Source organism: Choloepus didactylus, chromosome 1 (assembly GCF_015220235.1).
Source record: "Choloepus didactylus isolate mChoDid1 chromosome 1, mChoDid1.pri, whole genome shotgun sequence".
Classification (NCBI taxonomy): Eukaryota; Metazoa; Chordata; class Mammalia; order Pilosa; family Megalonychidae; genus Choloepus; species Choloepus didactylus.
In genome coordinates this window covers 93,810,279-93,836,309 of record NC_051307.1, presented here as the reverse complement: position 1 = coordinate 93,836,309, position 26,031 = coordinate 93,810,279, and the positions used below count along the sequence as shown (strand labels likewise).

The 26,031-nt window shown below is 46.0% G+C and overlaps 2 protein-coding genes across 2 annotated transcripts in view; both read left to right on the top strand.

The window, feature by feature from the left end:
• Positions 1 to 26,031, top strand: part of MUC4 (mucin 4, cell surface associated) — a 75,808-nt gene that overhangs the window by 5,741 nt on the left and 44,036 nt on the right. The window contains exon 2 of the mRNA XM_037837491.1: positions 18,381 to 19,742. Coding sequence (XP_037693419.1) covers positions 18,381 to 19,742 — 1,362 coding nt within the window. The remainder of the gene's footprint in view (positions 1 to 18,380; positions 19,743 to 26,031) is intronic.
• LOC119534960 (EP300-interacting inhibitor of differentiation 2-like) lies at positions 14,390 to 15,477 on the top strand. Its single transcript, XM_037837499.1, has one exon. It carries the CDS (start codon positions 14,453 to 14,455, stop codon positions 14,807 to 14,809), a length of 357 nt encoding a protein of 118 aa, XP_037693427.1. The 5' UTR covers positions 14,390 to 14,452; the 3' UTR covers positions 14,810 to 15,477.

Here is a 26,031-nt window from a genome sequence, read left to right as displayed (position 1 = left end):
CCCAGGTGGCAGCAGTAGAGGTCTGGGAAAGGGAATGGACGAGTATAAAAACAACAGCAAGCAGAGGCTCTGCCCCAGTAAGGACCTAGTTATGGGACCGTTGCCTTTGCTAGATCTCAGAACTTGTGTAGAGACAAAGATAATGGGCCATGTCAAGTGCCATTTATCGAGCCAAAGTATGGAGCTAAGCACTTTACATAGATGACCTCATTTAACCCATGCAACCACCTGTGAGTGCAGCATTATTACCACCTACTTCACCCCGGTTATATAGAGAAGGACCCCAGGCCTCAGAGAGGTCAAGCAACGTACCCAGATCACACGAGTGCCGGTCAGTCTGACTCCAGAACCCACACTTTTAACCACTCCACAGCCTCACCAGATTCTGCTATTACTCGTCCATGTCAGGCTCAAAAAGACCTTTGTTAGGGAGTATTAGAAGCACCATGTCTGGCTATAATCATGGTAAAAACAAGCAAACAAACACCAAATCACAACAGTTACTACCATATTGCCTTCCCACTTGATTCCCAAGTCAAGGAGCAGCTAATCTGTGTTCTGAGGAAACTGGGGCATCCGAAAGTGCACGGGCATCATCATCCCATCTTTCCCAAGCCCTCCTTTCTTTCTCTCCTCAGTAAATAGAGCCACCTCCTCTGGGCCGACCTCAAAACCCTAGGTCAATAACACCACGGAAAATAATTTATCATCTACCCTCCACAGCAGGCATCAAGGCAGGAAACTAATCTCTTCTTTCAAACTGTACCTGCTGAAGTCTCACCCCAAACAATGCCTGTCAGTCAGCGTTTCTTCGTGTTGGACATTGCCACAGGTCATTTGACCTCACTTCTCCCCAGCAGCTGGTGCAGCAACACCAAGACTACTCTAGTGATAGCCCCGGAAGGTCAAGCCAAGAAGTCTGAAAACCCAGCTTTGACCATGTACAGCAGCATAGCTCCAACTTCTTTCCCCTATGCCTTAGCCCTAACCCTCCTCAGAAGTTTGATCTCCCACCTGCAGGTCACCCCCAGGAGCTTGGCTACCTTCTGCTGCCATGGTGGCCACAGCTCTCAGGCAGAAGCCATCACCTGGGCCTCTTCCTGGCCCCGGGGCCCCTGCAAGGGCCACAGAAGAAACGGGTACAACCTCAGCCTCCCTCCAACTTCAGCTGAAGGAATCAAGGACCAGGGGATGGAGACAGAGAGTTCAATTCACTGAACAACAGTTTGTGAAGCAATTGCTGGATGCCGGGCACCACTCTAGGTGCTGAAGATACCACGAGATCAGTCCCCCTCAGAGCGTTTTGAATTAGTATCTTCCCTCGCCTTGAATTCTAGGAACTGTGGAGGAAGGGCACCCAGCTAACACAACACTAGTCACGGTTTCTGTTTCCTCTAAGAGAACAGCGGGCACATGATCCAGGGTTGCTGCCTCCATTGTCACCTGTGTCGCGTCGCAGTCCCTGCAGCAGCGGCTCATCTCACACGAATCCATCTTCCCCAAGAGGCAGCTCTGGGAACTGGCTGCCCCCAAGCCCTGACCACGGGGTGGGCAGAAGCCTGAAGTCCCACAGCCCAAGAACAGTCAGAAAGTTCAGTCCCTGGTCACCAAGAATGCCCGAGGGAGCAACAGAGTCCTAATGCTCTATCCTGGGATTCCCAGAGAAGCTCAGACCCCTCTGTGTGTGAACCACGGTTTCCCCAACCTGCTTCCTCCTTTACCAGAGGAGCCGGGGTCTCCTGGGGACCCACGTCCTGAAGCACAGCTCCTGTGGTGAGCCTGGGGGGTGGTCTGGTGCCGTGCTGACGTGGGCCGTGTTGATTCTGACGCTGACACACACAAACAGGCCCGGGCTCCCCACGCGGGGTGACGAGGCTGGTGGCTCTGCCTCCCTCCCCAGCCCTCTTCCCTCCTCGGGCTGTCCTCGCAGGTACAGAGGCCAGGAAGGAGATTTGTGCCTCAGGGTGTTTTCTCTAGACTCTTACACTGTCTTAGGCACAGCTTGGCCAACTGCCCCACCGATCAGGAAATAACAGCAGAAAAGTAAAACTTTGTGGGTGATATGGTTTACACATTCCTCACCTCCAGTTCCAGGAATAACTCAAGACAAACAAACCAGGTGCTATGAATAGGCCTCAACCCACAACCCACGCACCCAGGCACACAGGCACCTAAGGCACAGGCTTTGTTTTCTCCTCAGGGTGTGACCTCCCCACTCTGTGGGAATGTTATCTGCCACCATCATCACCACTTCTGCCATCACTCCTTCCCCCGGAGCAACAACACGCCCGTCATCTCCTCATACCTGCTGAGTCACTGGAGGGCCACGGCAGAGACCATGCCTGTCAACACCATCATCCTGCCATCCCTGCAGCCCTGAGGGGAGTAGGACACAACTGCTAGACATATCCCACCTGACAGCTCCAAGGGAGAAAGCACTGCCTCTGCTGAGAGAGCTCTAGCTGACTGAAGTGCTGGCAGGGAAGCCCATAGAGGGTTCCAGCTGTGAGGAAATCCCCACCTCAGTGCTGGCGCTGGTGCCCTCCCATCCCTGGGTGAAAGCTCCTCCTCTGAAAGAACTTAAAACTATGCATTTTAAGCGATATCACATACATGCTGTCTGATAGCAGTCTTGTCACTCCAAGGGGTCAACAGCCATCACATCATACTCTGACACCATCACAAAAAAGGAGACACCAGGAGAATGGACAGAAAAATCCTGGGGTCACATCAATTGCCCCTGAAAATGTACCAGCCTTGTCCCAAGCCGAGACACCTTTGCGTCTGACAGACAAGCACACAGGGCAGGCCAGTCACCATTTCTCCGTCCCTTACTTGCAGCTCTCCTGAGGTAGGACTAGAAGAGCCCAAACTGTGGGTAGGGCATCCACTTGGTGACAGTCCCACAGCTGAGCAATAGCTCATCTTTTCAGAGCCTTGGTGGTTATCTTTGAGCCCCAGCTCTGCCACTTACAAGGAATGTGATGTTGGGCATTAGCTTCTCCAATTTCAGTTTTCTCACCTGTGAAATAGGGGCACTATTAAATACATTAAGCTATAAGGCACTATACAAGTATGAGGTTTTAGCAGTTTTGTTACTCATAGAGTCTAAAGGTGCCCACTGTGAGAGGTACAAAAGAAACCCCTATTCCCAGCTCTATATAGGGGTCAGTTAATCATGAAAGTCAGCTGACATTCAAGAACTTAAAGTGAAGACAGGCTGTAGGATTAAAACCACCCCTAGGGTAGAAACGCCTCAGTAGGTGTCATTCCTTATAACAGAAACCATCCTACAGTGCAGACAAACCCATTGACAATTATTGGAGACCTCTCTTGGCAGCCATAATCAGAATAAGACCAGCCTCACCGGTCGGCCTCCTCTGCTGAGATGCACTTTAGGGCCCTGGCTCCTGGCATCCTTATCACAGTTGTGAGGGAGTGACAGGACCATTCCAGTCACTGGTCCCAATGGCTCTGATAAGACAACTAGACCCATGTCCTCAGGACCCAAGCAGCTGCCTTCCAGAGCAGGTAGTACAGGCCATTCCTCCACAGGGAGACAATAGGAATTACTCTCCATTCACAGCTGAAGATCAGTCCAGCAGTGGTGTGATGGAGGCTAATTCAGAGTGACAGTGGGGGGACAGGAATCAGGAGGGACACAAAGGTGAACAGGAGGCCATGATGGGGAAATAATTTGGAGGAATAATAGTCGGTGCCCAGCTGTGATGCTGGGAAGAAGGAAGAGAAGGGAATCAAAGATGAGTTGGAGGTTTCTGGCCTGGATGTCTGGGGGACTGGCATTAACAATTAACACAGGGAAGGAAGATAGAAGAAACAGTTCAAGGAAAGGTACGATTCGGACAAACAGCATTTGACTGGCTGGTGGGAGACCCAGCTAGGACTTCCCAGGAAATTTCTGGAAAGCTGAGTCTGAACTATAGATGGGAAGTCAGGGTAGAATTGTAGATATGTAAGACATGAGAGTAGATGCAATTCACCCGGGGAGAGAGTGTAGAAGGAGTTCTAGGAAAAAGGGTGGCAGATGACACCTGAAATGTTAACTTCATTTGGAGGTTGAGGGGAGAAGAGATGCAGCAAAGAGCACGGAAGGATCAGTAATAGTGTTGGGAGATGAATAAGAATCATCAGCTTCAAGGAGAGCAATACAGTGAAAATATCAAGGGGAGACTGGTCAAAGAGAGACTATGGAGGTAGGCACTCAATAAATATTTGTGGAATGAATGAATGACACCAAGTTTTACAGAGACCAATGAGGATGGGGCAAAGGGAAAAACTGGTTTTGGTGATTAGGAAGGAGGCTTTTGGTAACTTTTGAGGAAAGCAGTTGCAGTGAAGTGATTGAGGTGGAGAGCAGAATGGAAGGAGGAAGTGATCAAGAAGAGGTGGAGAGTGCAGACCGCTCTTTCAAGAAGCTTGAGAGTGGAACAAATGATAGGGACAAGGAGGACAAAAAGTGGATGAAAGACTTATTTTAGACATAGAGAGACCTAAACATGATTGTCTGCGAAAGAGAAAATGAAGAAGGAAAGGGTGCAGAAATAGACACTCACACAGAAATGACAGACTCAGCCATCCAAGGAGGGTGGCAGGGAACAGACCAGGGCAATGGGGGAAGAGTACAGCCTTTCAATGGAGATTTAGTCTCTCTTCAGAGACAGGATAAGGTGCCTGGTGCAGGCAGAGACGTTTCCTGGTGGAGAGCATTCTGGAGCATCGAAGGAGATCAAATTAGATGGCTTCACTGGTCTTCGTTGGTCTTTTCAATGAAGTAGAAGATGGAGTGTCATGGGGAGAGGAAAGGACAGGAAAAGAGAGGGAGAACATACTGCTCTTCTCAAATATCAACCCTTCACACTCAAATCTCCTAGTTCTCTGCTCTGCAAATGTGCTGTGTTGGTGGTAAGAACAACACGCATCAGCTGTCTGTCAGTCTAATGGAACTTGATGAGCCTGACTTGCATTCTGACGAAAGACAAGGCTAGCTCATTCCAAGAAAGGCTGAGCAGTAGGAACAAGGCTGGGGATATTCTTTAGAACAAAGCTTGATCAAGACCCTAAACTTCTGTGCCTTACAACTTCAGTAAGATGGTTTTAGCTTGCAAAAATTTTTAAGACCAGGTGCTATTGCTTTATTTTAAGGCCACTGTTTCTTAAAATGGGACCCATGGGCCACCCGTATCATAATCACCCTGGGCACGTAGAAAAATGCAGATCCCCGGACCCCACCCCAGACAAAGGGAATCAAACTCTGGTGGTGGGCCCAAGAATCTACATTTTCACAAGCTTCCCAGGGATTATGACACACCCAATCTTTAAGAACAGCGTTCTTACTGAAAAGAACTCTATAGCCCATCTGTACTCACCCCACCCCGGATTTCTTAAGAATAACCTACCCAATTTTGGTAGATTGAGATATCTGCAAACTGTTTTTCTAAATAGTTGAATAATCTGTTGAAGGAGTGGTTTAAGATTTATTGTTTAAATGGTGTTGAAAATCAATCAATGTAGTTTTAATGCAATTGCTAATCTCTTCCTTATTACAACAACAAACCTAACAGATTTAGAGACTTGTTTAGACTGCACCGACTCCCCTAGACAATAAAGCATGCCGTGAACAGGAAGGAGTCCATTTGCCTTCCTATTGGCTGTAGCAGGAGAGTAATCAACTCAGCCCAAGATTTATAGCAACTTTTTAAGTAAATATTTAAAAGGAAGAATAACAGGACACAGCCCTGTTTGACAACATTTAAAATCCGTACTGCAAAGCACAGATTTTTTTCAAAGGGAGAGGGTGTTGGGAAACAGGCACCATCTCATATATTGCTAATGGGACTGTAAATTGGCACAACCTTTCTGCAGAGAAAGTTGGCATTATGTATTAATAACATGGAAAGTTTTATGACAGCAATAAGCAGCCACTTACAGAAATTTTTCTTAAGTAAATGAGCTGAAATAGCAAAACAGAACAAAACATGCACTAAGATAGTCCCCAAAGCTTTGTTTATAATAGCAACACACTGGAAACAGCCTAAGTGTCCAACAGTAAGTGAATTTTGGATATCACTAAGATGGAATGTTAATTACTGTTTAAAGGCTATGTCCAATGTCTCATAAGGGGCATGAATACACACACACGGAAACACACTCAACCACACATATATTCTAGCAACACATGGAACAAGCACAAAGTAAGGTTTTTTGAAGAAAGCTTCCGAGAAGTAGTAGAGTGCACATGATCCCCTGAACTATTAGCTCGCAGAGAGGTGGGCACAGCTGGACACACTGAGGGAACTGCCCCAGGACAGGGACTGGCCCCTAAGCTCCTGTTCCTATATAGGGAAACGGGAAGGTGTGGTAATGATGAAAGTTCTCAGGCTGGGGAAATAGCTCAGCTAGAAAGGCAGGTGGGGGAGAGGGGTCCTCCAGGGCTTAGCTAAGGGAGCTTACAATGCACCCCCTCACCCCACCCCACCCCCCCGCCATGAGATCTTGCTGCTGGGCTGAGCTGGCCCAAGCCCTGTGAACCAATTCTCTGCTAGGCTCCAAAAAGGGGAAGGAAAAGAACTACTATCCAAGATGAAAGGTTTGTCTTTAATAAAGTGAAGAAATGCCCATGATACCAGGTAAATTTATTAATATATCCTTTTATATGCTGTTTTTAATACATATTTTAAAGTATGGAAAAAAATCCTAGAAGGGAGCATAAAATTGTGGTTGTCTGGGTAGTGGGATTATGGGGTTTTTCAACTAAATTTATTTTCCAAAATTGATGTAGTGAGTATGTCTTTAATATATTTCAATAAAGTTGCATAGTTTTGTAGCATAAAGGTTAAGCACATCTTTCGTTAGATATTTTCCTTAGGTACTTTATATTTTTTGTCACCATCATGAACAGTATCTTTTAAAAAGTTATATTTTATAGGAATATTGTTATTTAAAAAGTTTTAATCTTTGTGGAACATTGCTAATGATTTCTAAGTTTTATGGGGCTTTCTATGTAAATAATGACATCACCTTCAAATAATGACAGGTTTGTTTCTTCCTTTCCCAACCAAAAAGAACTTCTCCATACCCTCATCTCTTTTATTTTATTTATTTTTTGTCTTATTGCACTGGCTGGGACCTCCATCATATTGCGAAATAGAAGCGATGATCACTGGCATCCTAGTTTATTCCTTATTTTAAAGGAAATGTCTCCAATGTTTCATCTCTAAATATGATGTTTACTACTAGTTTTACTGATAGCATTTATCAGGTTAAGGGATTTCACATCTATTTTTGGTTTACTAGGAATTTTAACATGAATGAGTGTTGAATTTTATGACATGCTTTTCCTGAATCTGTTGAGGTGGTCATGTTAATCTCTCCATTAGGTTTACAAAGCAATTAATATTAATAGAGTTTTATATTTATCTTGCATTTCTAGTTTAAACTCGATCATGATGACTTCTTAAAAATCCAATACTTGCTGATAATTTGTTTGCAATAGTTTCATCTATGTAGTTAGTAAGATTTATTGATCTATAGTCTTCCTTTCTTAGATGTCCTTGTCTGGTTTTGGTATTAAAGTTATTCCAACCAAATAAAATTAGTTGTAGAGCATTCCCTCTTTTTCTAAACTCTGGAAAAGTCTTCATGAAATTGGAATTACCTATTTCTTGATTGTCTGCTAGAAGTGGCCTGTAAAATCATCTTGGTCTATCTTTTGGCAGGGGAGGGGTGAAGGGTTAATAAATTCTTTTTTTAAAGCTAATTCAATTTTAGATAGTTTATGAACAAATTTTCTATTTTTTCTCAATTCATTTTTGTTGTTATATTTTTCTAGGAAACTGTACAAACCATCTAAGTTTTCACATTTTTTGACATAAATGTCAGTTTTCTCTCTAATTTTTTTTGTTTCTAAAATTATGTCCCCCTTTTCATTCCTAATATTCTTTATTTCTGTTATTGTCTTTCGTTTTTCCCCCTTAATAATCTTGCCAGGAGTTCATCTGTTTTACCTGAAAGGACCAACTTTTGGCTTTATTGATTCTATTTTCAGTTGTTTCTCTATCATTAAGTTCTATTCTTTTTTTTTTTGCCACACAATTCTGCATAAAGTTTATTAAATAATATGTACAGCAAATATAGTAGTAATTCAACACATCTATTTATCAAATCAATCCACTGCAATAAAGAAAATTAACAGAAAAATCTGTCTGAATAGGACATGTTATCAGTGTGTAATTTAAATGGCAATACTTCAAATTAACTGGTTATATATAATGTCAGTGATTTTTCCTTCAAAATATAATCTTTCTTGCGGGAACCTATTCTAGCAATAGGACTTAATACTACTGCAAATAAGTAGGACAGCAAAAACAAAACCAAGAAAAAACAAAAACACACACACAAAACCAAAACCATAACTGAGATTACATTTACTGTCTCTCCCAGAAAGAACAAGTATTTAAAATTTTAACACTTTACAATGGCTATTTTGGTGCTAAAAATCTGTAGGTGAGTTATTTGGAATTCCTTCATTTAAATAGAAATGCAAAAGACATCATGACTTCCTTATTTTACCCCCTTCCACTGAAATTTTAAAAACTATTTTTCCATACAAGGTAGGTACATGGGCTATACAAAGTTAGATATTCATACATACAATCCCAATTCTTAAGCATACAATTTTTCTTTCACTGATCCCAGAGAGACTGCAAAAGATAAGTAATTTGGGGCTTGCCTTTACCCAGAGCATGGCTAATATATCAAAATCTGTTGTAAGGCATGCCGCCAGTTAGTTGCACTCGCTATTAATAAACCTGGATAAACATTTCAGCATAGAAGTAGGTTATTTTACATCATTAAATGTCTGAAGACAAAAGAGAGATTGGAGACCTTTGTTTCTTGTTTGGTCACACATAGAAAGCTGAAGTTTGATCAAATTTTAACATGTGATTTGTTAAAGATGACCATATTGGTGAGGCAGACTTAGGTTTCCGGAGATAGACAAATGCGTGAGGCCGGCCTCATACGCAAATATGACTTTACAAATTCGTTTTATTTTCTAGCTATACTTAAAGAGGTGTTCAAAATTCCTACTTAATCAAGAAGCGCCCCTCAAAAAACTGTTAGATAAGATTATGTTATTAATGGTTTGAATCTAAGAAAGATTCAGGAAACACATTAGCCAATACAGGAATTATATTCCAAAATGTGTGAAATGCAGCCATGCCAAATGCATCTGCACATGCACTTTTATTTGTTACTATGTTCCTTCAGAGAGAGAGACAAAAAAACTCAGTACTCTTGGATGGCAGAGTGGAACTTCCAAATCAATGGATTTTACAGTCTTACTGTTACTGGGTCCTAAGGTGTAACAAGCAGGCCCTTTCTGCCCTGTAATTCCCCACTCTCTTTCCCCTATCACTAGTTCCATGGCTTTTTCCCTTAGGATTAAAAGGCTCTGGCCTAGCAAAAACAAATGTCTTTGGGAAGAGGTGATGCATTCCTCCTTTTAGTCATTCAGTCTTTAGTGTACGAGTTGGTGGCAATTGCTTTCCTGAGAGCAAGATTTGAAAGAAGGATAGGGAGAGAGTGAGGGTACTATGGCTGTCTGGTGGGGGGTGGGAAGCTGGCAGGCTGCCAGATGGGTGGTGAGGACAGTAGCTGAGGCAGAGGCACTGAAGACAAACTGTGCCTACTTTTAAAGACTCCAGACTTTGGGTCATTGGTCCGGGGGAGTCCTGAGTTATGTGCAGAGTTGGGAGTTCCTATACACACCTTGACCACCCAGAATTGCTACTACTCCTATTTGTGACCTTGGATGTGTATCTGTAGGAGGGATGAGAGTTTGGAGACACTGGAAACAGTGCCAGGTATCTTCACCACAAACTATTCAGATAAAGGTTATTCCCAGCAGGCTAGTTGCTCGAAGGTAAATTAATAGAGGCAGAAATATGACAATGCTTCCTAGGAGCCCTCCAGGAAAAATTCACCTCTTCCTCATCGCACCCTTCTTAGCACATATCGCAGTCTCTCTTGATTTAGTTTTTTTCTGTCTCCCTAGTCACCTCTCAGATTCCGGAGGGCAGGGAATGGGTTATTTCCATCTTTGTCTCCGTAAGGGGTTTAAGGGAGAGGCTCCTACACTTCCTGGAATTGGACAGAGCTGTGACTGAGCGTCCCAGGGCACTCCAGGGCCTCTCTCCTCAGATCTGGTCCCCATGAAGGACAGGCCTCCTGGTCGCCACTGGTAGTGGATGAAACACAGCCACACAGCCTCACAGCTGCACACCAGGGGCCACCGCACTTCGAGAAGTTCTGTTCTTATCTTTATCATATCCTTCATTCTGCTGTCTTTCTCTCTCTCTTTTTTCTTTCTTTCTGATTTTTCTAGTCCACCTTTTCACTGAGGGTCCCACCTTTATGCAGGGGACACTCAGTTCACAGTGTCCTGATCTAAGAACGAGTCTCCTTTCCCCATTCAGCCGTTAAAACCCAAGGCTGTAGAGCCCAGCAATCAGCAATTCCCTGAGGGCATTCATTCGCCACTTTAATTTTCCACTTCTTCACTCCTGAGGGTTTCTCTTTCTTTCTTTTGATCTTGACTCTGCATTCAGGAAGCGTTTGTTACACATTATTTGGCATTTTAGGTTTTGTAGTAAGAGGCTTATCTCCTCTGCCCATATTGCCAGAATTGGAACTGCATCACTTTATAAACAAACACAAAATCTTTATTAAAAAAAAAATTAGACTGTCCTATTATGAAACTTGTGCTGCCAACATTGATTTCAGCAGAGATGATGCAGGCACTGAAAAGACTTAATTGGGGAGTGTTCCGGTTTACTGATACTGCCCATTATGCAAAGTATCAGAAATGGATTTGCTTTTATAAAGGGGGTTTATTTGGTTACAAAGCTACAGTCTTAAGGCCATAAAGTGTCCAAGGTAAGATATCAACAATAGGGTTCCTTCACTGAAGGAAGGCCAATGGCGTCCAGAAAACCCGTTAGCTGGGAAGGCACATGGCTGGCGTCTGCTTGCTCCCAAGTTGCATTTCAAAATAGTGTTCTCCAAAATGTCAGCATCACCTTTCAGTGGCAGTCTTCAAAATGTCTCTTTAAGCTGCAGCAGCGAACTCCTTCTGTCTGAGCTGATATAGTGCTCTAGTAAACTAATCAAGGCCCACACTGAATGGGCAGGGCCATGCCTCCATGGAAATTATGCAATCAGAGTTATCACCTACAATTGGGTGGGTCGCATCTCCATGGAAACACGTAATCCATAGATTCCAACCTAATCAACACTAATACCTCTGCCCCTACAAGACTGCATGAAAGAATATGGCATTTTGGGGGCATAATACATCCAAACCAGCACAGGGAGTATCTACAGATTCAGAAAGTTTGGCATGTTGACTCAAAGCCAAGCCTGAGGAGAAAGCAGTGCCCTTATGTTCTTAGGAAAATGAAATTAAGGTTAACAATGAGTGTATAGAGAATGGTTTTCAATCTAAACCTTATTTGGAGAAACTAAGTTCTGCAATTTTAATGAGGAGAAAGGATGCATAGATAGTGGTGTCCTGTAAACAAATCTACTCATAATTCTGGATGAAAGAAGAGCCCTTTTAAAGTTGGAGCAGAGTCATTTGGGTAAAGGAAGGGCCCAAGGACCTCTGAGCACAGCTCTGTGGCTCAGCCATGGATTAGTCCACATCAGCTGAAAAGTGGGCAACCAGTAATTAATTACTATTAATAAAGTATAGCAGCTTGCAAGTCAGTTCCTTATTTGTTAATAAATTAGAGCTGATTCATAAACTTGTTACTGGACCAAGGTGGTGGATTCTTCGCCCAATGTGCTCAAATGACCAATTCCTTACACACCGGGGTTTCAAAGAGATAAAGAGTTTATTGCTAGATGCGAAGCAGGAGAGCAGATGGCCTTTCAGCCCAAAATCTGTCTCCCTGAACTACAGTAATTTTGATAGTTTTATAGTATCAAAGATGGGCAGCTTTTAGGGTAATAAGCACAATGGCTCCAGATGATGTAATTAGAGATGATTTAATTATTGAGCATGAGCAGATTGACTACATGCTTAGTCACAGAATGTATGAAAGAAAATGGTGGCCTTGATATAATGATGGGCATGATTTTTAGTATTATAATGAGGTATAGGTCACTTTTAGTTTAAAGTCTAAGCTACTGTGCACGTCAGGTGGGCCCATTTTGGTTAGATCCAGCTTTAGTTATCAAGATAACTTTGGGCTTGGGGTGGGTTAGTTCTGGGCTGACCCAAGATCCTTCATTAACAAACAACAGGGGCTGTCTTTAGTGGTCATAAGACTTTAAAGTCGAAAAACTGAATAAATGGGTACAACTGAAGGTTAGTCATAAGGTTTTTACAATCACAGGGGCACAAGATAAAGGCTATACAATCATCATCAGAGATCAAGGCAGCCGGATTGCAGTTCAGGTTTCAAGTATTTCCTTCTGTCTACTGTAATATACCAGAAAGTAAAAAAGAATATCTATGTGATGATTCAGCAATCATAATCAGCCCTTAAATCTTAACTTTCTGGTTATACTCTCACTCACTCAAAAGTCTAAATTATTCTTTAAGAAGGAGAGAACAGGGTAGAATTACAGTCAACTCCAGGGGCTGCACTCAAATCTAAATTATTCCTTGGGAATTTCTCTTGTCTTCCTTCCAACTGTACTTGTGAGCACTGAGGTAAAAAAAAAAAAAAAAAAAAAAAAGTTTGAGACTAGCTAGGCTGCTAATGAAAACCAGAAAGAACAGATCCCTAAGAAACAGACTGACTGGTTTAGAAGACAAGGTCCTCTGAAAGAATGTTCAGGAGGATGGTAAGCTCTAGCGGCTGACTAAGGCTTTGTCTGTAGCTAGTGTAGGTGCAGTCCTATATTATGAACAAAATGGGTTGGCATTTAAACATTCTGCCTGGGAATTAAAGTGGAAAAAAAAAGGCACAAGCAATTAGATTAAATTATCATCACATAATGATTTGACCAGGGCAAGGGTATGCACACTCACTCCATAGGGTTTTGCTAGATTGGGGAAAACGTTTAAAATAAGGGGGAAATAAAGGTAGAAATTTAATATACTAAATTATTAAAAGATAGTATTAAGGCTATAATTTAGGCAGAAAAATATTAAGGCTATATTAAAATATTAATGCTATAATTTGGGTGGAAAGGACTTAGCACAGTTTGTAGTCTGATTACAACCTAGTCTAACCTTGCTTTCTTCCTCATGACGAAGACAGCAGTGATTTCAGAAGAGGCATGCCTGTTGTATATTTGGGATTTTTTTTTAGCAATTGGCATCAGCCCTGATCACTTGCCTTCCTCTGTGGAAACCTTGCACCCCCATCCCTTATTCATTGTCGCACAATTTCCCCTCTAAGCTTCCCTCCTAGACAAGTTTCTAAGTGTGGAGCAGGTTTTGTTGGCCAGAACTTACTCCAGAGCTCATTTAGCCCCAGCCCTCTCTGGCTTCCCAGAGATCCACACTGTGCTGCGGAACTGAACGTTTTCCTTATCTACAGGTACTATTCTCCATAGAGAGGGAATTTGTCTCCATTTTTTGTACCTCTCAGAGCTTTTAAAAAGGGAGGAATGATTGGCAATGTTAGCAAGAATGTCTGGCCACTTCAAATCAAATCAAATCTATTAAAATTCTATTTTACTTCTAAATTCCTTGAAAAAAACTGATGATACTTTTTTTTGTTTGAAAATGCATTCTCATTATAGGATTTTTAATTAAAAGCTAGATTACGTGGTTGACATTTACTTTTGAGGCTCTGAATGCATGTATATTGGAGCCCTCAGCCCCTGGAGAAGTATTTCCTTCTAAATATTCACCATATGAATGCTCTGAGCATTTTAAAGGCTAGTTATGAGAAATCTGCTTCTTCTGATGAAGTATTTAAAAACTGGCTACTGTCCTTGGAAAGAAGAGCTCTCTTAGAAGAAATAGTGTCTTAGGCTTGATGTTCATATTTCTTAAGGGAACAACATTTCTTGATAGATGGAAAAGGGGTTTTGATAAAGAATCAAATGCTCCAAATTTGTTAAAACTGGATTCATCATTGTATCTCAATAACTGAGTGGTAAAAAATTTTACTGTCAACATAAGGGTTAAATCAGAAAGAAGTTAGCTTTGTGGTTTTTAAAATAAAATCTTACTTTTATGGAAGCCAAAGATAGTTTTTTGGGGAAAAAAATCATCGCAAGCTGTCCAAGCTAATGCAAAATGTAGAATGAAATAAGGGAGCGTTTACTCATGTGCAGGGCGGTCATGCACGTGCCGGGCGTTTTGCCCCCCACAGGGATATAGACACTCGCGCGCTTACCTGAACACCACGATCGAGCTGTCGGATTCCTCTAATTTTCTGGGCGCAGCCTAGCTGACACCCGCGGAGAGATGTCCGGTCTGCCCGCAGAGAGCAGGGCCCCACAGCCGGGCGAGGCGAATGGCGGCAGCGACGTCCCGCCAGCGGAGGTAGGCGACGGGAAGCTGGAGCCGGCCCCGGCTCAGCCGGAGGAGGCCAGGAAAGGCCCGATGGCGGCGGCCAGGGGAGCCGGGTTGGCAGAGGTCGCCCGGTTGTTGGAGGCTGCGGAGGGAGAGGGTCCTGGGAGCAACCCCAGGCCCAGCAACGACCGAGGCTGGCTGCACTGCCGTATCTTCGCCTCCGTCATCAGCTTATTGTCTTGGGAATTAATTCCCAGCATTTCATCCGCCGCTATCTGGAAAACTACCCCGTTGCCCCGGGCAGAATAGAGGCGCTTGAAGGACGCCGCAGGCAATTGATGGAAGCCCGCAGAGCTAGGGAAGCAGCGTTTGATGCCGAATATCAGCGGAATCCTTAGGAGATGGATTTTGATAGTTTAACAGTTTCCATATCTCTGACTGCATCTGAAGTTATCTATCCTCTGATAGAAGCACTTGGTTGTGATGAGATTATCAATAGAGAATAGTTAGGTGAGAACTTCAAGAGAACTTCTGCATTCAGGACAGTCTTATGACAATCCAGTAAGTTGATATTTTAAAAACCGAAGTATATAAGAGTAAGGCATTGCTCAGCTGACAACAGAAGCATAGGAAACATCGTCAAAAAGCTTATTGTTTATAAAATTGACTTTAAAAAAATTCGAAACAATAAAGCTTATTAAAAAAATCAGACAAGAAATGGAAAAAAAAGTAAAAAAGTGTTATAAGACTTCTCTATTACTCTGTGACTTTGTGACTGAACCACCCTGCATTATGGAAAATGTCTTTCAAAATTGCTTTACCAAAAAGTAAAGGCTACTTTGGTAAAATTGAGACTTGAAGAAAAATTGCCAATACTAGACCCCATTTGATGAAGGAAATTATCAAACAACAATAATAAGCATAAGGAGTTGTCACTGAATTATTAGGACTGGAAGGCTCTGGAACGAACTTGAAATACTCAGAATACGTGCTCTCTTCGTGTCAGTTCAAAACAAGTTTTTAGTGTAAGACTGGTTTTGTGTTTTCTGAAGCATTTCAAATGACAAAGTACAAAATTGTATAATATGATAAACCATGTTTCCGAGAATAAAAAAAATGAAATAAGGTTGTCATCAATGAACTTCTGCCATTATACCTATCTTTTTATCTGTGTGTCTGCACTTTTGCTGAGCCCATCTGGTAACAGGGCTGTATTATAACTTTCATGAGCCCTAGGCTCTTCTGCCTTCCTGGGTCGCTTCCTCTGAAAAAAAAAAAAAAATATATATATATATATATATGTATGTATAATATGTATACATTATACATATATTATATATAATTTATGACTGCGTTAGTATAAAGATGAATGCAATCTTGGCTGCATTCATTATTATGTACTCATTATTATGTTCATTTTTTCTTCTGACTTTAAAAGAAATTAAAATGAATACATGTTTGTGAGATCCTAAAGGGACCTCGGGCCCCAGCCTGTGGACTTTATGTCTGGTGACCAGCCAGCCACCCTGGCAATCCTGACATGGGGGCATCTCGGGAAGCAGCTCACTGAGGTGTCCTGAGCTCAGCCACAACTCTCCCCACATGATTTTAAAGACCCCAACAGAATTCAGTCTCACTCCCAGTTTAAAAACAAAAGCGAGGTAGGAGGAGGAAGCTCTGTATTCTAAGTCGAAGGAGCCAACAGATGGCAGAGGGGTTCACAGGGACTGTCGACGGGGAAAGTGTGATGAAATAAAGATAATTGTATATCTGAATATAAAGCAAGTCCCCTAAAAACATTGTTCCAGAGAAGAGGGTGTCACCTCTTCAAGTGTGGGTCCTTATAAAGTCTCTCATATGATGAGGTGCTCTCTCAATTACTTTATACTGAATGAATTCGTTTGAGCAATGTCAACAGTACATGTGCTCAGGCAAGGAGAGTATTTACAAGTTCACAGTATTTTCCCTTTCCTTGTCCTCCTGGGGAGGTCCTACTGGAACAGCGAGTTTCTTGGGCTTTTCAGATGGATAGTCAAAATGAGGGAGGCAAAGAGGATCACAATTTCTTCCTGGAGTGAGGGCTGAAGGATTTGGGGGAAATGCAGCTGGGGCTGAGGTGAGAACAACTGATAGATGCAAGCACTGGATTAAGAGAAAGAAAAGGGGGCTATGAAAAGGGAAGAGAGCTATTCATCTATTTCATGGTGTTTAAGAAATAAGTGGGTAGGACATGTGGCATATGGAAATTTTTTGATGGCCTGAAACATTTGTGTATTTTTAACTAAGACACTTGAGAGACTGAAGCCATGGCTTTATAAGCTTGACATGGGGCAAGTAGGGGAGGCCCAGAACTCCATTTCTGGTCATCTATTTTCGCGAAATCATCTGTAATTATGACAAAGTACTTAGCACATTTTTTCACTGCAGTACTATTTATAAGTAGGTGCCTGCCCTGTGTTGGCAGAATCCTTAGCCATGGTTAAATAAATAAATCCCTTCAGCCATTCATTCTGAAGTATCATGAGGATAGGGTGGTACATGTGCAAAATATTTGGGTCTTAAAACCTCCAATTACACCAAGATGACTCCATGTGGCTCACATAGTCCTTGTATCTTATATTTAAAGCTGTATCCTCCAAATTTGGAAAAGAAATGTCGAGCATTTTGTGAGATTTAGTAACAGACGTAGTCAGAAACAAAGTTGAAAACAATAAAATGTTCAGCAATAAGCAATTGGTTAAATTATGATATGACCATTCACTCGAATTTTATGAAATCATTAATCATTAAAAATTGTGATTTCAAATAATTAATGATATGGGGAAATGCTCATGGTATAATTTAAATAATTTAAAAAGCTAAACACAAAACTGACCAACAGTTTGATAACTTTGTAAAAAGAAATTTTGCATGGATGTGCAAATGTAGGTTATGCATAAAAAATCATAATAGTATTCATCACTAGGTAACTGGATTACAGATTGCTCTAGTTTGCTAATGCTGCAGAATGCAAAACACCAGAGATGGATTGGCTTTTATAAAAAGGGGGTTTATTTGGCTACACAGTTACAGTCTTAAGGCCATAAAGTGTCCAAGGTAACACATCAGCAATCGGGTACCTTCACTGGAGGATGGCCGATGGCGTCCAGAAAACCTCTGTTAGCTGGGAAGGCACGTGGCTGGCATCTGCTCCAAAGTTCTGGTTTCAAAATGGCTTTCTCCCAGGACATTCCTCTCCAGCAAGCGTGCTCCTCTTCAAAATGTCACTCACAGCTGCACTGAGTTCCTTCCGTTATGTCAGCTCATTTATATGGCTCCACTAATCAACTTAAACCCACCCTGGATGGGTGGAGCAACACCTCCATGGAAACCATCCAACCAGAGTCATCACCCACAGCTGGGTGGGGCGCATTCCAAAGAAACACTCAAAGAGTTAGAATCTGATCAACCCTGATAACGCCGACCCATACAAGATTACATCAAAGATAATGATAATGGCGTTTGGGGGACATAATAAGTTCAAACTGGCACACGGATATTTGCTTTTCCTTTATATTTTCTGGATTTAAAGAAATGAATGTAATGAGTTCATTTTCCTTTTTAAATCACACTAGACATTTGAAATCCTTTTTGGAGTATGACTGAGAGAAATACATGCTTATAATGCTTATAAACATATATGTACAATTAGAAAAAGGATTTTTATAAAACACATTTCTTCCAAAAGACGCAACCTTGTCCCCTATTGATAAAATCAAAGAGATGAGGCCACCTTTTGCAATTCAAAATGCCATGACCCATAACTACCTCTGCAAAAGCAGAGCACATGGGGTCATGATTCATGGTTCATGTTTTCATGGAGCTCATTTGCTTTTTACAGGTTCAGCCATAACAACTACTTCAGCAAAATGTAATGGTACTACAGGAATAACTATGGAGACGTCAACTATACTGCCAAACACACAAACAACAACCCAGATAGGAACGCCAAACTTGGCCACAGTGTCAACAAAAGGACCGCTTGCGGTCACTTCTGGCCCCCTGAGCGATGTGACCTCTCACTTTTCTACAATGCAGTCCACAAGTGGAGAAGTTCTCCCAGCAAGCACAAGCTTTTCAGACATCCGTGACCACGCGACCACAGCTCACCCTGCAGGATCTGAGGGTGTCTCGTTGACAGAAACCACACAGGTTCCATCTTCCTCTGTGGGCATCTCAGATGAACCCACCACTGGCCGTCCTGTAGCTGTCCAATCAGTAGCTTCTGCCACCAACAGCACTACATCACCAACCTATGTGAGTCCTACCAGTAACCCTACTGGAACAGCTGGAACCACACTTACTCGATCAGATGAACCCACATTTCATTCATCACCCAGGCCCTCTCCCATGACCACTCCAGACACCAGCACTTCCCCACCAACCACAACCTACACCTTCACTCCCACACCTACCCTTGCAGTGTCCCCGTCTGGTGATGCTGACACAGCAACAGCATTGTGGTCTAGCCCCATCAGCCCAGTCACCACCCAAGGAAAACTCAGAGACATCTCACCTACTGTCAGTGGCAGCAGCACCTCGAATGCCTCTACAACCGCAGAATCCACGAGGCAGTCAACACCGTTATCCACCAACACTTCTCCTGTGGAGACGGGAACTGTTTCTCAGATGACTCACACTCAAGGCGCACAGGCCACCCAACAGCCCCGAACCTCGAGATCAGCTTTCCCCAACACCGACACCATCGGGACAGTCACAGCTACAGCTCCTTCACCCTATCCAAGTGGACACTCATCCTCAGAAAGTCTTCCTCTGGATACAGCCACCACAGATGCAGTGACAGTCTCCACCTCAGTGCCCTCTGGGATGAGTCACACAACCCAGGCTCCAACAGTAGAAGAGTGGGCCTCACCAACGAGCCTTGACACCACCCTGGGAATGTCAGGAGACACATCTCTTTCCCCAACCAGCACCATTGCCCAGGTACCCTCCGTATCCTCAGTCTCAGGGGGCCCAGGTGGACAAGCCACGTCGTCCTCCTCTGCCACCTCGCCTGACGCGACATCAGCGATTTCCCTGACTCAAGAAAGTCGAGGCCGAGAGACCACTGCAGTTCCTCACACCAGCAAATCAGCTTCTTTGTTGACTGACAAGGCCTGGGTGGGCACAACTGCCACTTCTTCATCCACCATAACCAGCCAGACATCTTCAGGGAGTCCTCCGCCAGAAGGATTCACCTCAGGTAAGACTGTAGCCTTTAAACCAACTCTCTCCAGTGACAGCCACACAACCCCTTCAACCACTGAATTGTTTTCCGACGCAAACATTCTTCACGCTACCCAGGGAACCAAGGGAAACGTGTCTCCTACTTTCCGTAGCGACATCTCTCCCACCATCTCTGAGGCCTCAACAACCGGGAGGCCAACAGGAGAGTCCATCTCCACTTCTTTCAGCACCTCGTCCCAGGAGACCCCATCCGTTTCCCAGGAGGCTCAGACTGAAGGCGTAGGAACCATCAGCAGATCAGAAACCATCAGTTCAGTCTCCCGGGTGGCTGATAGCTTCCCAACAGCCATAGCCTCACCTCCTTCATCCACACCAAATGGGCACAGCTCTCCAGAATCCATGGGGCAAACTCTGTCACCCTCAAGCCCCATTGCAACATTTTCCTCATCACCAGACAGGGAGAGCCACACACCCCAGACAGCAACGTCAGTCTTCCCCACCGGCTCAACTGAAGGACCGCCTGTGGTCAGCTCTGGGATCGTGAGCGATGTGCCTTCTCATTCTCCTGCTACAATGTGGTCCACAAGTGGAGAAGTTCTCCCAAGAAGCACAAGCTTTTCAGACACCCGTGCCAATGTGACCGCAGTTCATCCTGTAGGTTCTGAGAGTGTCTCCTTGACAGAAACCGCACAAGTTCCGTCTTCCTCGGTGGGCGTCTCACGCAAAACCGCCACTCGCCATCCTGTCACTGTCCAATCAGTAGCCCCCGCCACCGACCCCATTACATCACCAACCTATGTGAGTTCCACCAGTCACCCTATCAGCACAGCTGGATCCACACACACTTCATCAGATGAAACCGCCTCTCACTCATCTCCCAGGACCACTGTGATGACCGCTTCAGGCACCAGCACTTCGCAACCAACCACAAGCCACGCCGTCACTCTCACACCTTCTTCTGCCGTGTCTTCATCCAGTGTTACTGACGCAGCAACAGAACTGGGGTCTAGCCCACTAAGCCCAGTCACCACCCAAGGCAATGGTGGAGACGTCTCACCTACCGTCAGTGGCCGCAGCACCTCTGATGCCTCTGCAACTGCAGAACCCACAAGGCAGTCAACAGCATCATCCGCCAGCACTTCTCCTGCGGAACCAGCAGCTGTCACCCAGATGAGTAACACTCAAGGTGCACACGCCACCCAAGAATCCCAAACCTCGAGATCAGGTTTCCCCAGCACCAACACGATCAGGACAGTCACAGCTCCAACTCCTTTACCGTATCCAAGTGGACAGTCGGCCTCAGAAAGTGTTCCTCTGAATACACCGACAGCCTCCAGCCCAACGCCCTCTGGGAGGAGCCACGCAACCTGGGCTTCAACAACAGAAGAGGGGGCCCCACCCATGAGTCCCGACACCACCCTGGGGATCTCGGGAGATGCATCACTTTCCCCAACCGGCACCATTGCTCAGGTCACCTCCGTAGTCTCCGATTCAGTGGGCTCGGGCAGAGAGGCAACGTCGCCTTCCTCCGGCACCTCACCTGACGCAAAGTCAGCCGTTTCCCAGACTCACCAACCTCAAGGCACGGAGACCACTGGCGCTCCTCACACCGGCAAATGGGCTTCTTTGTTGCCTGAGACGACCTGGGAGGGCACAAGGGCACCCTCTTCCTTCACCATACTTAGGCAAGCATCCTCAGGAAGCCCTCCACCAGAAAAATTCACCTCAGGTGAGACGGCACCCTTAACAACAACTCTCTCCGGTGACAGCCACACAACTCCTACAACCGCTGAATTGTTGTCCAGTGCTACCACTCTTGACACTACCCCAGAAACCATTTTCCCTAAAGGCACGACTCCCACCATCTCTGAGGCCTCAACAACTGGTAGGCCAACAGGACAGTCCATCTCCACTTCTTTCAGCACACCGTCACAGGAAAGCCCATCCATTTCCCAGATAACTCAGACTAAAGGTACGGGAACCATCAGCGGATCTGAAACCGTCAGTTCAGTCTCCCGGGTGACTGACACCTTCCCAACAGCCATATCCTCACCTCCTTCATCTGCACCAAATGTGTACACCTCTCCACAAGCCATGGGGCACACTCTGTCTCCCTCAACCCCAGTCAGCGACGGCCACACACCTCAGACAGGAATGCCAAACTTGGCCACTGGGTCAACTGAAGGACCGCCTGCGGTCACTTCTGGCCCCCTGAGCGATGTGACCTCTCACTTTTCTACAATGCAGTCCACAAGTGGAGAAGTTCTCCCAGCAAGCACAAGCTTTTCAGACATCCGTGACCATGTGACCACAGCTCACCCTGTAGGATCTGAGGGTGTCTCGTTGACAGAAACCGCACAGGTTCCATCTTCCTCTGTGGGCATCTCAGATGAACCCACCACTGGCCGTCCTGTAGCTGTCCGATCAGTAGCTTCTGCCACCAACCCCACCACATCACCAACCTATGTGAGTCCTACCAGTAACCCTACTGGAACAGCTGGAACCACACTTACTCGATCAGATGAACCCACATTTCATTCATCACCCAGGCCCTCTCCCATGACCACTCCAGACACCAGCACTTCACCACCAACCACAACCTACACCTTCACTCCCACACCTACCCTTGCAGTGTCCCCATCTGGCGATGCTGACACAGCAACAGCATTGTGGTCTAGCCCCATCAGCCCAGTCACCACCCAAGGAAAACTCAGAGACATCTCACCTACTGTCAGTGGCAGCAGCACCTCGAATGCCTCTACAACCGCAGAATCCACGAGGCAGTCAACACCGTTATCCACCAACACTTCTCCTGTGGAGACGGGAACTGTTTCTCAGATGACTCACACTCAAGGCGCACAGGCCACCCAACAGCCCCGAACCTCGAGATCAGCTTTCCCCAACACCGACACCATCGGGACAGTCACAGCTACAGCTCCTTCACCCTATCCAAGTGGACACTCATCCTCAGAAAGTCTTCCTCTGGATACAGCCACCACAGATGCAGTGACAGTCTCCACCTCAGTGCCCTCTGGGATGAGTCACACAACCCAGGCTCCAACAGTAGAAGAGTGGGCCTCACCAACGAGCCTTGACACCACCCTGGGAATGTCAGGAGACACATCTCTTTCCCCAACCAGCACCATTGCCCAGGTACCCTCCGTATCCTCAGTCTCAGGGGGCCCAGGTGGACAAGCCACGTCGTCCTCCTCTGCCACCTCGCCTGACGCGACATCAGCGATTTCCCTGACTCAAGAAAGTCGAGGCCGAGAGACCACTGCAGTTCCTCACACCAGCAAATCAGCTTCTTTGTTGACTGACAAGGCCTGGGTGGGCACAACTGCCACTTCTTCATCCACCATAACCAGCCAGACATCTTCAGGGAGTCCTCTGCCAGAAGGATTCACCTCAGGTAAGACTGTAGCCTTTAAACCAACTCTCTCCAGTGACAGCCACACAACCCCTTCAACCACTGAATTGTTTTCCGACGCAAACATTCTTCACGCTACCCAGGGAACCAAGGGAAACGTGTCTCCTACTTTCCGTAGCGACATCTCTCCCACCATCTCTGAGGCCTCAACAACCGGGAGGCCAACAGGAGAGTCCATCTCCACTTCTTTCAGCACCTCGTCCCAGGAGACCCCATCCGTTTCCCAGGAGGCTCAGACTGAAGGCGTAGGAACCATCAGCAGATCAGAAACCATCAGTTCAGTCTCCCGGGTGGCTGATAGCTTCCCAACAGCCATAGCCTCACCTCCTTCATCCACACCAAATGGGCACAGCTCTCCAGAATCCATGGGGCAAGCTCTGTCACCCTCAACCCCCATTGCAACATTTTCCTCATCACCAGACAGGGAGGGCCACACACCCCAGACAGCAACGTCAGTCTTCCCCACCGGCTCAACTGAAGGACCGCCTGTGGTCAGCTCTGGGATTGTGAGCGATGTGCCTTCTCATTCTCCTGCTACAATGTGGTCCACAAGTGGAGAAGTTCTCCCAAGAAGCACAAGCTTTTCAGACACCCGTGCCAATGTGACCGCAGTTCATCCTGTAGGTTCTGAGAGTGTCTCCTTGACAGAAACCGCACAAGTTCCGTCTTCCTCGGTGGGCGTCTCACGCAAAACCGCCACTCGCCATCCTGTCACTGTCCAATCAGTAGCCCCCCGCCACCGACCCCATTACATCACCAACCTATGTGAGTTCCACCAGTCACCCTATCAGCACAGCTGGATCCACACACACTTCATCAGATGAAACCGCCTCTCACTCATCTCCCAGGACCACTGTGATGACCGCTTCAGGCACCAGCACTTCGCAACCAACCACAAGCCACGCCTTCACTCTCACACCTTCTTCTGCCGTGTCTTCATCCAGTGTTACTGACGCAGCAACAGAACTGGGGTCTAGCCCACTAAGCCCAGTCACCACCCAAGGCAATGGTGGAGACGTCTCACCTACCGTCAGTGGCCGCAGCACCTCTGATGCCTCTGCAACTGCAGAACCCACAAGGCAGTCAACAGCATCATCCGCCAGCACTTCTCCTGCGGAACCAGCAGCTGTCACCCAGATGAGTAACACTCAAGGTGCACACGCCACCCAAGAATCCCAAACCTCGAGATCAGGTTTCCCCAGCACCAACACGATCAGGACAGTCACAGCTCCAACTCCTTTACCGTATCCAAGTGGACAGTCGGCCTCAGAAAGTGTTCCTCTGAATACACCGACAGCCTCCAGCCCAACGCCCTCTGGGAGGAGCCACGCAACCTGGGCTTCAACAACAGAAGAGGGGGCCCCACCCATGAGTCCCGACACCACCCTGGGGATCTCGGGAGATGCATCACTTTCCCCAACCGGCACCATTGCTCAGGTCACCTCCGTAGTCTCCGATTCAGTGGGCTCGGGCAGAGAGGCAACGTCGCCTTCCTCCGGCACCTCACCTGACGCAAAGTCAGCCGTTTCCCAGACTCACCAACCTCAAGGCACGGAGACCACTGGCGCTCCTCACACCGGCAAATGGGCTTCTTTGTTGCCTGAGACGACCTGGGAGGGCACAAGGGCACCCTCTTCCTTCACCATACTTAGGCAAGCATCCTCAGGAAGCCCTCCACCAGAAAAATTCACCTCAGGTGAGACGGCACCCTTAACAACAACTCTCTCCGGTGACAGCCACACAACTCCTACAACCGCTGAATTGTTGTCCAGTGCTACCACTCTTGACACTACCCCAGAAACCATTTTCCCTAAAGGCACGACTCCCACCATCTCTGAGGCCTCAACAACTGGTAGGCCAACAGGACAGTCCATCTCCACTTCTTTCAGCACACCGTCACAGGAAAGCCCATCCATTTCCCAGATAACTCAGACTAAAGGTACGGGAACCATCAGCGGATCTGAAACCGTCAGTTCAGTCTCCCGGGTGACTGACACCTTCCCAACAGCCATATCCTCACCTCCTTCATCTGCACCAAATGTGTACACCTCTCCACAAGCCATGGGGCACACTCTGTCTCCCTCAACCCCAGTCAGCGACGGCCACACACCTCAGACAGGAATGCCAAACGTGGCCACTGGGTCAACTGAAGGACCGCCTGCGGTCACTTCTGGCCCCCTGAGCGATGTGACCTCTCACTTTTCTACAATGCAGTCCACAAGTGGAGAAGTTCTCCCAGCAAGCACAAGCTTTTCAGACATCCGTGACCATGTGACCACAGCTCACCCTGTAGGATCTGAGGGTGTCTCGTTGACAGAAACCGCACAGGTTCCATCTTCCTCTGTGGGCATCTCAGATGAACCCACCACTGGCCGTCCTGTAGCTGTCCGATCAGTAGCTTCTGCCACCAACCCCACCACATCACCAACCTATGTGAGTCCTACCAGTAACCCTACTGGAACAGCTGGAACCACACTTACTCGATCAGATGAACCCACATTTCATTCATCACCCAGGCCCTCTCCCATGACCACTCCAGACACCAGCACTTCACCACCAACCACAACCTACACCTTCACTCCCACACCTACCCTTGCAGTGTCCCCATCTGGCGATGCTGACACAGCAACAGCATTGTGGTCTAGCCCCATCAGCCCAGTCACCACCCAAGGAAAACTCAGAGACATCTCACCTACTGTCAGTGGCAGCAGCACCTCGAATGCCTCTACAACCGCAGAATCCACGAGGCAGTCAACACCGTTATCCACCAACACTTCTCCTGTGGAGACGGGAACTGTTTCTCAGATGACTCACACTCAAGGCGCACAGGCCACCCAACAGCCCCGAACCTCGAGATCAGCTTTCCCCAACACCG